Consider the following 13378-nt stretch of genomic DNA (forward strand, 5'->3'; position numbering starts at 1 on the left):
ACTCTAAGGATAGTAACAGGCAGGGCCCAGGTAAGGTCGTGGTGACCTTGTCTGAGAAGCCAGAGCCCACAGGTATGGGTCCAGACATCTCAGAGCAAGGTTAAGAAAACAAATTCCTTTACCGTCTCCCCTTCCCCTCAGCATTTACTCATAGCTATTTGTACAAATGCATATATTTTTCAAGTTCCTCTTTTCCTTCAATGTAGTTGAAAGTCACAAGCTATGCTGAGGTTGCAAACTGTCACTATATGATTAACTGCCTTTGTTCTGCTCCTATAGGCTTGCCTTTACAAGCCAGGCTCTGCCTTTGTTCAGGACTCAGCATTTGGATGCAAATCCACTGAACTGGTGTGCACCTAAATAAAATCCTCCTGTTTCACCCACTGGGTCTCTCCTGCCTCCTATTTTCTGCAAAAATAGTACCTTATAAATGATTTTCAAAATTACTACTGGCACAATGTCTTCCTAATATCTAAAATGTTTCCCTCCACTATTCTGACAAATTTATTTTATTTTATTTTATTTTTTTTCGAATCTTTATGCTTTTTATTTCATTTTCTTGCCTTAATGCACTGGATTGGGCCTAAAGTATAATTTTTACATGTACTGATTATATTTTTTATTCTTAAATCTTTTACTTATTTATTTATTTATTATTTATTTATTTATTTATTATACTTTAAGTTCTAGGGTACATGTGCATAATGTGCAGGTTTGTTACATATGTATACTTGTGCCATGTTGGTGTGCTGCACCCATCAACTTGTCAGCACCCATCAATTCATCATTTATATCATGTATAACTCCCAATGCAATCCCTCCCCCCTCCCCCCTCCCCTCTCCCCATGATAGGCCCTGGTGTGTGATGTTCCCCTTCCCGAGTCCAAGTGATCTCATTGTTCAGTTCCCACCTATGAGTGAGAACATGCGGTGTTTGGTTTTCTGTTCTTGTGATAGTTTGCTAAGAATGATGGTTTCCAGCTGCATCCATGTCCCTACAAAGAACACAAACTCATCCTTTTTTATGGCTGCATAGTATTCCATGATGTATATGTGCCACATTTTCTTAATCCAGTCTGTCACAGATGGACATTTGGGTTGATTCCAAGTCTTTGCTATTGTGAATAGTGCCGCAATAAACATACGTGTGCATGTGTCTTTATAGCAGCATGATTTATAATCCTTTGGGTATATACCCAGTAGTGGGATGGCTGGGTCATATGGTACATCTAGTTCTAGATCCTTGAGGAATTGCCATACTGTTTTCCATAATGGTTGAACTAGTTTACAATCCCACCAACAGTGTAAAAGTGTTCCTATTTCTCCACATCCTCTCCAACACCTGTTGTTTCCTGACTTTTTAATGATTGCCATTCTAACAATTGCTTCAAAGAGAATATTTTCTTGTTTTCTTCTTCTTCTTTTTTTTTGAGCCAGGGTCTTTCCCTGTCACCAGGCTGGAGTGCAGTGGCGCAATCTCAGCTCACTGCAACCTCTGACACCTTGGTTCAAGCGATTCTCCTGTCTCAGTCTCTCAAGAAGCTGGGATTACAGGCATGCACTATCAGGCCCAGCTAATTTTAATATTTTTAGTAGAGATGGCATTTCACGATTGGCCAGGATGGTCCTGATCTTTTGACCTTGCGATCCACCTCCTCCAGCCCCCCAAAATGCTGGGATTACAGTTGTGAGACACCACAACTGGCCTTATTTTCATCTTTTAAAACAATGCTGTGTGAAGTCTTCCTTGATTCTGCAGATCTTTCCCCAGATAAAAAGGTACCTGCTTACTTGAGGCTGCCTTCTGACTTCACTGATTTTTCTACTGCATCTTTACCACCTGAACTGTACATTATTCCTCCACATCTCTGTCCCCTCTGCTCCAAGACAGCAGAGAACAGTTTTGCACATCATCTTTGTAAAAACAGTCTTTATTTTGCTCAGAAATTTCTTATTGAGTCCTGCTACATACATGCTAGGGATTACGGTTTAAAAAGAATGAAAATAAAGCATATCAGGGATGGCATTTCTAGAACACATGCCCAAGCAGGACTGAAATATTGAGGCTAGCCAGATTAAAAGTGGTAGAGGGCAGGAAAGGGTAACAGCATTCCACACAGCAGCAAGAGCAGGAGTGAGGCCTGAAAGAGTGAACTAGTGAGTAGGGCGTTACCAGCAGCACAGTAATGCCAGAGAAAGGGCGCAAAGGGAAAAGGACTAAAGATGGAGAGTGGGGCAGAAGTCAGATTATGAAAGCCTTATGTGTAATTTTAAGATGCTTGGACACTAATGTTCAAGAGTGATCCCTGGTCCTATCTGCATTTAGAAAAATATCATTTTAATGCCAAAACCAATATTCCTAGTTAGTCAATGTTCATTAAGACAAGGTGACAGATAGCTCATGTGGACACAGCTGAGATGTTACTATGTAGCAAATTCTCAATAATTCTCATGAGCACCTGGAAAGTCAATTCTACAATAAGTCAAAGAAATTATAATACATCACTTAATATTTGGTTTGGGAAGGTGCTTTCTAAAGTTATAGTGCATACGAATATAACTCATAGTTGTGAATTCAGAGCTGTGACAATAAAGCAATGAAACTACACTGTGTTTGAGTCAGTAATCTTTAGATTTCTATCTCGTCTTCCTACCTAGTCTGTAAATTCTAAGTATAATCCTGGTACTCACTCTCAAGTTTACATTAATTACTAGCCTATACAAAAAACACTCTTTCTCTTATTTCTTTTTGTTATTTATATGTTGCTGTTTTTAAAGGAAGAACACAAAAATGCCCTGCTAAAGGGATTCTGTTTGGTTGCAGGCTGCAAGAGGGGAAAAACAGAAAGCATATTTTGCAGAAAATGGTATTTCAGAAGTCAGAACTATGACATGAAGTTAAGCAGGGCACTCTAGCACTGAATTTGCTGTGCTTCTTTAATACACTCCTTGCTCTCTCTTTTCTGGCAGCCGTGACTCACACAGGTCATGGAGACTGTCATTCCCTAAGAGGAACATAACTCTGATATTCATCTTTATCTATTAGGATTGTGTGTCCCAATTCTGTGTTCTGTGGATGCTGACTTTCGGTCACTGATGGTGATACACATGGACATTTTCATCAACTTTCAAATTCTTTGATCTTTGAGAAGTCTTGTTACTGAGAGTCAAACTAGTAGGATGTGAGTTATAAATGCTGGTTATCCAATTACCTACTCAAAATATCATACTTGCATATTCCATTAAACATGCATAGGAAAAAATGGTCATTCCTGCTGACCTGCAGCTCTTTGCTCTTCTGTATTCACCAGAAAATTTCCTACTCCTTCCTCATGTCCAAGTTAAATACTAGCGTACAACCTGGAAACCTGTAAATCATCTGACATTTCTCTAGGTCCCCCAAGCCTTTCTCATTCAATTATCACTAAATCATATTAACTATACCTCTCTTCTGCCTCTGCTTTATATTCCCACTGCCACTGGGAACATAAACATTTACAAAATGGCTTCTATTTAAAAGAAAACCGTCAACTACTAATGTTAGTTCTTACATGAAAAAAATTAAGCAAAACAAATAAAAAGGCATAACACCATAAAAACAAAGGCCAACATATTAAAATGAGTAACTGAGATTCCTAACTTTATTTCACCACGGATGGGTGAAAACCTTATAATACATTGATACTAGTCCAAGGATGTGTGACAAGCAAACTATAGCTGACTACTGCAAAAGTGTCCTTTGTCTCCTGGTTTCTTTACAAGGTTACATTCCATCAATCCCAGCAAACTATAGGCCACAGTCCAAATCCAATCTGCCTCATGGCTTTGTAAATAAAGTTTTATAGGATATCAGTCAGGCCTGTTTGCTTACAAAGAATCATGGTGGCTTTCACACTATAACAGCAGACAACAGCAGGGGTAAGTAGATATGACAGAGACCACATAGTCTCAAATATTTCCCACCTGCTCCTTTACAGAAAAAGCTTGCTAACCCGTTTTACACCATAACCAGAATGCCTTAATACTCAAATTTAATCTTGTGACTCCCCTGCTCCAATGTCTCCAATGAGCCCCTGCAGCAAACATTGTTCGCTCCCTACCAATAGCCATTCCTTATTCTTTCTTGCAGAAGAAACACAAGTCTATTGGGATATTTATTATCCCAATCTCCCTCCTCAGCCTCAGAAAGAGAAACGTTAATTCTAAGCTAATCACATATTTGCATTCCCAGTGCCTGGTTTGGGAATGAGCAGGTAGTGTAACACAGCCAATGAAATGTTACAGGAAGCCCCTTGTGTGTTTCTAAGTTTTCTCCCTGTTTAGAAGACACAGGTGAAGAAAAGAAGCCCTTGAGATGTTGTGTTGTGAGAACAAGATGTTTGGAGCTGTTGCAGATTATCCAACCATGAAAGGAGACATGAATAAAACACTGTCCACAGCACAGAAAGAGGGACAAGAGGGATCCCTAGGATATCACTGAACAAACAAAACAACTCTGGTTCCTACTGTTTTCGCCACTGCTCATCAGTATTTGTAGTCCAAAGCATTCTACCTGGTAAACATCCCATGGCCCACAGGATAAAACCTACTCATTTCTGTAGTATTAAAAAGTCTGTCATAAACTTGCCTTAGCTAAGTATTCACCTCATTCCCAACCTCTGGTATCTCACACTTTTGGTGCTAGCAAAAGTGAACTGCTCAGAAACCCTCCAAAGTTCACTCAAGCATCTTGTCTTTTGCACTTGCTGCTCTTCCTGCCAAACAGGCATATCTCCTTAGATGTCCCTTCTGGACAACACACAATCTTGTTGCATGTTCCTTCTGTCAAACATTATTCTTCTGCTTCTTTACCTAGAAAAATTCTTCTCACTCTGCATGCTTCCCTTGAATCATACCTACATTTTTACCAAAACTTTCATTCCTCATCACATATGTCTGGCACATAATCAATATATAATAAATTATAAGCTTCCAGTGGGCATCTAGCACACAGTAAGAACTGAATAAAGTAGTAAAATAAAAAAAATAATGATAATGATAATAACAAGCTCCTGTCTGTATTTTTAATTGTGTTCTGTTGTGTTCCATTGCATTAGAAGAATGGTTAGTATCTAAAAGACTTTCAATAGTTATTTGTTAAGTGAAGTGAAAACATAAATGGAAATATTTTCTTTGTAAATTCTATTGAAAAAGCACAGAAATGAAATGGAGGCAGCTCTATCATGAGCACCTTAAGGATCAAAACTACATCTGCTCCACCTTTGTCTCCTGCAACTTATAAAACCCAACTTACAAAAGTTCTTTGATAAATTGATGGCTAAATTAACGGTGGCCTCATACCGTTTGGGTTATACAACGTATTAGGTGTCCACAACCAGGTAGCATACTAGCATTTTTGTTATTGTGAAACATTTTTCTAATTTTATTATAATCTCCTGAACCTAGAGTTGGGCAATTTGTATATTTATTATGACAATCTTTTGGCAAATGGTAGCAGAGCATTTGTTCTAATAAAATTGCTGCTATCATGACAACTAACCAGCAGGTAGAAGAGCACATCTTGTTCCAACAAAGTAAATGTGTCTCTTTCCAACTTCAAATGAGTAGGAATGAAGTCAGTAATAGTGAGACCTTGTGGGGACAAGCATATGTAACATAACTTTGCTTCAGCGTTCTTTTGAGATCAAAAGTTCCTTACTTTTACTTCTTTATCTATGGTAGGACCACCCAGAGCAGGGGTCCTCAACTCCCATGCTACAGACCGGTAGCAGTCCATGGATTATTATGAACCACACCACACAGGAAGAGGTGAGCAGCAGGCAAACCAGGGAAGCTTCACCTGTACTTACAGCCAACCAATAATAATGGCTCATATTATTGCCTGAACTCTGCCCCTTCCTAGATCAGTGATAGCATTAGATACTCATTGGAGCATGAACCCTGTCATGAACTGCCCATCTGAGGGATCTAGGTTGTGTGCTTTGTATGAGAATCTAATGCCTGATCATCTGTCACTGTCTCATGTTGCCCCCAGATGAGATCATCTAGTTGCAGAAAAACAAGCTCAGAGCTTTCATAGATTCTACATGATGGTAAGTTGTATAATTATTTCATTATATATTACAATGTAATTATAATAGAAATAAAGTATCACAATAAACGTAACATGATTGAATAATCCTGAAACTATCCCCACCTTTCCCCAGCCCATGGAAAGACTGTCTTCCACAAAACCAGTCCCTGGTACCAAAAAGATTGGGGACAACTGACCTAAAGTAATTCACTATCACAAGTGTTACCTGGATTGTTGTTTTCAGAAGAGATTTTTAGCATCTGTTTTTCCTTGTAGTCAGAAAGTAATTGGCAAATTCTATGTATAAAAATGTAATAAACCAAGTTACTATTTTAATACTGATGTAAAAAACTTACCAAATGTAAAAATCTTAGAGTATTTCAAACAATATCATAATATCAGAACTTAACAGTATTATCTCATCCACTTATGAGTACATTCTACAAACTTCTCTTGAAGCTTCTAAGTAAAGAAGACAAAAATGTAGGGTGAAATGTTCATAAATGGAGAGCAGCGTGATCCAGTAAATTAGCTTGCATTAGCATGACATAATAGAAAGCGTCCCAACTCTGCTTAAGTCCTGGCTCCATAATGAACAGCTATTTGTTCTTGGACGACTTGCTTGTCTTAGGCTCAATGTCTTCTTCAACAAAGTGAGGACTTTGCTGCCTTATTTCACTAGGTTGTTACAAAGATTTAACAAGATAATATTTTTTAAATGCTCAGAGAAATAGTAAAGCAAAGGAATAACCTGTTCCTAAACATTGTAACTAAAATTATCTTGGAATCCCAAATAAAACCCAATGCATATTTTGTTCATAGGTTCTAATATGCAAATGTTATAGTTTTCAGCAAATGTTATTAAGTCTTAATTTTGCTTCTTAGTTTTCCTGCTCCTTAGGGCTTATAATTCTGGGCATCTCAACTACGTCATAGTTTGTAACTAAATTTACTCATAAATATCTCATTAAAGTAGATAATGTGAGTCTAAACTATTATGGAGTTGACCAATCACACCAAGGGCAGAAAAACCAATGGATGTTAAGACCTAGCTTGGACCAGTGATCCTTCTCTACCGACTCCAGCTCTGAGCCAGCAGATGTTTCTTAGGATAATGGTTTATATTGATGTTCAATTCCAGCTGACATGGAGACCAAAACTCTACCTGTATTTTTTTTAGTTTCCATGAGGAAGCTGCAAGTTGACATTCTCTAATTTTTGACATACCCACTAACAACCTATTTTGCACCAAACACATTATTCAGCTCTGACTCACCTCATAGACCATCTTACGTGACTATTTTTTTAGTGCAAATCACAATTTCAATATTTTGGTGGCACCCATTTTGCTTTGATTCACACTGTTTCCTTAGAGCTAGTCAGTAAATAGTCAAATGACCTTCCAGTGACTGACCAAACTATGGAATGCTTCAAAAATTTGTGCTGCTTCCTTATGCAGAAGCCATGCTAAGTTTCTCTGTATTGTTCCCATTTTAGGATATGTGCTGCGGAAGCAAGCACAAAGCCCTACTTTTACACATGATTAGTGATGAGTCATGGACAGGGCTTGGTTCTGTTAAGTCCAACTAACCTACCTGAGATTCTGAGAATTCTCTTCAATGGCTTCCTGTGAGGTAGAATTTGAAAACATTTTAAAATCTTGAGCTACAGATGAAAGTAGCTTGGACGATTTTCATTATCATGTAAAACAGATCACTCAAGGGGCCAAGCACAACTGGGAGCCACTGCTCAGGGAAGGTTCGTATGGAACTTTCTACTGCCTAAGGTTCTATACAGAATATAAAGTTGCCTCACAGTACAGATCTGGTAGCAAAGAAGAAGAAACAAACACTGATCTCTTTCTGGCACATTATTTGAACCCCTCTGACCCTTTAGAACAAGCCCAATTAATATCTGCCAGAGAAAAGACCAACAACGGCCTCAAAGGATCTCGTACCATGAAGGTCTCAGCTAATTCTTGGCTAAGATGTGGTTCCCACATTAGGTTCTGAATATGGGGGGAAGTGCCAATTTGCTCACTTTATCTACAGATCAAGTCAGGATGCCCAGCTGCCAGAGCAGGGTGCTGGTGCTTTGGGAACAATGGCTGAGCATAGAAGCATAGATATGGGAACTTAAAGACTTGAGGGATCTGAATCAGTAAGGGCATCTTGGTGTCAAAGGTCAACCATTACCAGGCAGCAGGACCAGTTTGAGTGGCAACAATGCAGCAACAGAAACAAAGGAAAGATCAGAATGATTGGAATGTCCTTTTTATTCTCCTCCTTCTGACTTGATAAAAGGGACTGTCTTCCTTGGATTTAGTGAACCCCTTCAGTTATTGAAAAATTCAAGGATTATGTAGGAAATAGTCTCCAGAAGACACTACAAGGCTTTCTGTTAAGCTGGACATTTCAAGACCCAAATAACTAATCAGAAAAATGAAAGATGTGACACTGTTTTTTAATCCCATACATAGGTGTTATACTTGGATGAAATGAACAATGTTGGGATCTCTAAGTATCAAGGTAAAAGTCCTGAGATAAAGAATCCTGTATCCGTTGGTACTTCTAAATTATCTTGCTTTTTTTCTGATTTCTGGCTGATGAAGTGGACTAACTGACTGCCATTCTAAAACTAGCTGAACCGCACTATGACGTCTCACCTGATATGTAAGATGCTATTGTTATAATTATTTTAAACCTCAATTTAGCATTAACTCGCCTTTTAATGTAAACACTTACACATTATGATGACTAGAAACCGCATACTCTCTGGCCGTCTGTCCAGATAGATCTTTGGAAGATACGTCAATATTTTGCTCAAGTAGAAGGCTGACTATACTTGCTGATCCACAACGTACAGCAAGTATGAGAGCATTTCTAAAATGACAAACATAATTTCTCCCTTAGGAACTGTAATAAACTTATTTTAAAAGCTAATTTGATGTACTTTATCAACTTAACATCTTGCCTGTCCATGCACAATTAAAGATTTACATGCACTAAAACACATAAGCATCTTGGGTACTTAAGTGTTCATCTTTGTAAAATACCAACAAGGTTTAAAGGAAGGGACAACAAGGAAACCTCTTATCTTGGTAAGGCATTGCAAAGTAGAAGACATTAATTTAAAGTCTTTCAATGGGCAAGAAACAATGCTAGTGTCACTTATCTGAAGTGGACAAAGTTATAAGTGAAGATTTCCTTACAGCTGCCCTAGACTGATGTGTAATAGAAAATCAGCTAGGGGGTAAGATAAATAAGAGCTCTCTGCATGCTGAAAGCAGTAATATTAATAATAATGGTAAGAATAGTAGTCATAGGAGTTTCAGTTAATGATTCCAATAAGCTTGTGCTAGGCACTGAATTAAATGCCATATATAACTTCCTTACTTACGCACAGTCAATTTGAAGGATATATTCTCCTACTTTTCATATATGACAACATATTTGGTGGTAAATAAGATTCCCAAGGTCACACACTTACCAAGTAAGAAAGCTAGGGATTAAACCCAGTCTTGTGTGAATCCAAAGCCTAGCTCTTTTCTCTTTATCACCCACCTACGGCTTGCCTTCATTAAAGGAAAAGTGTATCCACTTAAAACTATCTTCACTCCCTCTCTCCATACCAATTAAAAATAAAACCATCAAAATACACTGGAAATAAAAAAGGAAAAAGCTGTTGGACCCACAGTATGTGGGAATAGCAATTAACTGTCATGTAGGGATAAGCTAACATTAATATTCTTCAAACAGGCAACTTAAAGCAGAGTCATTGAATAGAAAAAAGGATTTTCAACTCCTATTTATGTTTCATGCAGCATATTTAGCAGAAAAGCATATAAGACACAGAGGTTAAAAACTACTAGAAAAGGTTAAGAAGTTCAATACTGGGTCATAAAGTAAACTAAAAGCTAAAGTTCACATTTCATAAAATTAACATGAAATCCCTTTAGCTAACATAATATCATCTAACCAAAAACGTCACACAACAAATAACCTCAGTCAGTACAATAAGAGAAGATGAATCCTACTAAAACTGTTCTTCATGTTGCCCAGTCCAAATAATTGTTTTTCTGCTTAACTGATTTGTGTTGATACCGATCACTATGTCCCAATAAGTATAATTTAATCTTACTAATTTATTATTTATGACTTGAGTGACTGCTATCAATCTCGAACACACAGATTAAAAGAAATAACTATACCTTCCATATCGATCACGTGCATTTAAATTAGCTTTTTTCTTGATTAAAAATTTCACCACTTGCTGTTTTTGCCCATGTACGCCAAGCAAAAGTGGTGTGAGGCCACACTGTAAAACAATATAAAACAAAAACAATATGTAATTCAAAAAATTACGTATTTCTCAACCGAACTGGAAACTTTATATAAGATCCCACGGACTTACACTCATGGAAAGTAAATCAAATGTAGCTACTTCCATCTCAGTCTTCTGTGCTTTCCCATGTGCTGCTGCTTCCCTTGGAAACACCCATTCTCTGCCTGACCACATCAACTCTGATCATCTCAAAAACTCACTTTCAACATTTACTGCTTCCAACACTCTTTGCTTCTAACCCAGCATTTGGCATGGCACTTTTGGATGATGATTTTCTTTCCATTTAAGCAAAGAGCTTTTTGAGGGCAGGGGATGTATCTTTTATCTCTATATTATCCAACCCTAAGACACAATTCTTGTGTATAAAGCAAGAATTTGAATGTAAAATATTTCTTTAGTTTCACATGTTTTACCAAAAGTTCAAGCTCCAATGTGCAATAAAAATTGCTATTAATATTCCTACTGCCCATTTGAAGAATTTTTGCATTCATTCATTTAAAATCTATTTGTATTTACTTTTTCCAGATTGTTAACTAAATCATCAGTTCATAGGATTACTGAAACTAACAGAATTCCTGTCTGTATTCTTAATAACTCCATGGATTTTAGTGTTTAAACCTGCCATCCTGATTATGTCAAAGCTCTGCAAACATAAGAGACATAATGGATAGTCCACAATACAGTTTCAATTGATTAAAAAAAAAAAAGGTTTAGAATTTGCTACAATTCTAATTGAGAAAACTCTGCTCTTAACAATGACTTACTGACCTAAGCACTTGAATAACTGAACAAAGAGACACAAAATCCTGAGAGGGCCATTCTCTACTTAATGAAAGACTACTCACTGCAAATTTCTAAAGACCTTCTGAATGGCAGGGAATAACTGAAGGTTTAAAGGAAAAGGTATTTTTCCGTAAGCTGATAGATAGTGCCAATAATATTCATTTTAATGTCTCAACCACGGATAAAAGTCAGACTTGGCCAGGAATGGTGGCTCACACCTGTAATCCTAGCATTTTGGGAGGCTGAGGTGGGTGATTCGCTTGAGCCCAGGAGTCCAAGATCAGCCTGAAAAACATGGCATTGACCTCATCTCTACTAAAAAATAAAAATAAATAAATAAAATAAAAAATACAAAAACTGAAATTGGAGAACCACCTGAGCTTGGGGAGGTCAAGGCTGTGGTAAGCTGTGATCACACCACTGCACTACAGCCTGGGGAACAGATTGAGACCCCATATCAAAAACAAACAAAAAAAAGTTAGATTAATGTTATTGGAAAGGAAAGATTTAAAGGAATTAGCACATATCCAACTCCAACTCTTCTAGAAATATCTTAAGTTTCTGAGATATAAGAATTTACATATTACACTTATGTATTCATGGTTCTTAAGCAGGAGTGTATTCAGATTTTGAGAAATTTGTTGTTGTTGTTAGAGACAGGGTCTCATTTGTTGACCAGGCTAGACTCGAACTCCTGAGCTCAAGCAATCCTCCCACCTCAGCCTCCCTAGCAGCTGGGACTACAGCCATGCAACACCATGCCTGGCTTCAAGGAAACATTTTTAAATGTACAAATCCAGGCTTTATTAGACTTACTTTATCAAAATCTTCAGGGGAAAGCCTAGACTTGTGGATTATTTAAAAATTTTCCTGAGGTAACTGGAATGTACAACTTTAGCTGGAAGCTAGTGCAATAGACGATTACTTCAGTCTCAGCGCTCATTCACATTAACCAATTCCCTTTATCATTTGAGGATTTGGCCAAAAAGAGGAAAGAGCAGGAGAGAGACTCATTTGCTGAAAACATCGCATAATTTTCCCTAGTAAGAGTAGAACAAGGTCTAGTAAACTCAAAATCCAACCTGATCTTGTTCCTTATGATGCCCTTATCATCCACCTTCTCATCAAGATATTCTAGAGTTGAAAGCAGAGTTGAGACTCCAGTTGGCCATTTTTACCAGAATAGGACACTAAGTCAGTTAATTACTTGTTGTTCCCTCTGCTCAAGGGTTTCCCACTACATTACCACCTATTCACTGCCAATGTGGATCCTCAGAGGCCTCCTGAAATTGATCTCTAGGCATTTTACAACCCACTAACTCCCTCTCCCAAACTGAAAACTGTCATTCCCTAAAATTGAAAAGAACCTTGTCTCACCATACAAAGGAAACAAATGAATGATCAACAGCAACACACACACACACACGTGCAGAGACACACACACAGAAAACCTCTTCATGGTCTTTCCCTCCATTACCTAATTTCCAAATTGGCCTTGACATTTCTGATTGCTGTTTTTTTGCCTTTCCGCTTCTGCCTCATGCGCAATCAGAAATATCTTAAGACTTGTCACTGAGAAAAAGACTTGTCACTGAGAAATACATCACCTCATATCTATTACTGTTTTTTTTTGTTTGTTTGTTTGTTTTTGTTTTTTTTTTGTTTGTTTGTTTGTTTTGGAACTTGCCAAAGCAGCAGGATTACCATTCACTGAACCATGTTTGAGTTTTCTTGGAGTTTTAATGTAAAACCTATTTCCAGGGCAAATTTTGTCATTTTACATTCATTAGGGGAAAAGAAACCTGGCAGGGAAAAAATGAAAAAAACAAAGTATTACCTTTTACAAATTCAGTGTTTTTTAAAAAATATAAACCACAAGAGCATTAAAAAAAAAACCTGTACCCTCAAATGCTTCTTTAAAAGTAACAATATTTAAAATAAAGTCTTAGATCATTAAGTCATTTCAAAATATTTTCATTCAGCTTATGCTTGAGCTTCCAAATATGGAAAACTGGCCCTTACCCAGGTCAACGTTAAAATGAATGCATTTCGGTATTTTGAAGATGAAATCGGTAGATCTATACCTTGTTTTTTGATTCAATATCAGCACCGTATAAGAGCAGTGCTTTCACCATTAATTTATCTTCATTGTGGATGGCATAGTGTAGAGCAGTATTT

At 37.4% G+C, this 13378-nt stretch overlaps 1 protein-coding gene and 1 non-coding gene across 2 annotated transcripts; both read right to left on the bottom strand.

The window, feature by feature from the left end:
• Positions 1-3630: 3630 nt before the first annotated feature.
• LOC113220829 (POTE ankyrin domain family member G-like) lies at positions 3631-13372 on the bottom strand. Its single transcript, XM_026450159.1, has 6 exons — positions 13285-13372; positions 10284-10390; positions 8818-8955; positions 6300-6370; positions 4628-4851; positions 3631-3894 (listed from the first exon to the last, which is right to left on the bottom strand). The coding sequence occupies exons 1-5, from the start codon at positions 13333-13335 to the stop codon at positions 4832-4834; spliced, it is 387 nt and encodes a 128-aa protein (XP_026305944.1). The 5' UTR covers positions 13336-13372; the 3' UTR covers positions 3631-3894; positions 4628-4831.
• LOC111533519 lies at positions 7488-7594 on the bottom strand. The gene has a single exon (XR_002728892.1). It is a non-coding gene; the product is annotated as a U6 spliceosomal RNA (small nuclear RNA).
• Positions 13373-13378: the final 6 nt, after the last annotated feature.

Source organism: Piliocolobus tephrosceles, unplaced genomic scaffold, assembly GCF_002776525.5.
Source record: "Piliocolobus tephrosceles isolate RC106 unplaced genomic scaffold, ASM277652v3 unscaffolded_14245, whole genome shotgun sequence".
Lineage (NCBI taxonomy): Eukaryota > Metazoa > Chordata > Mammalia > Primates > Cercopithecidae > Piliocolobus > Piliocolobus tephrosceles.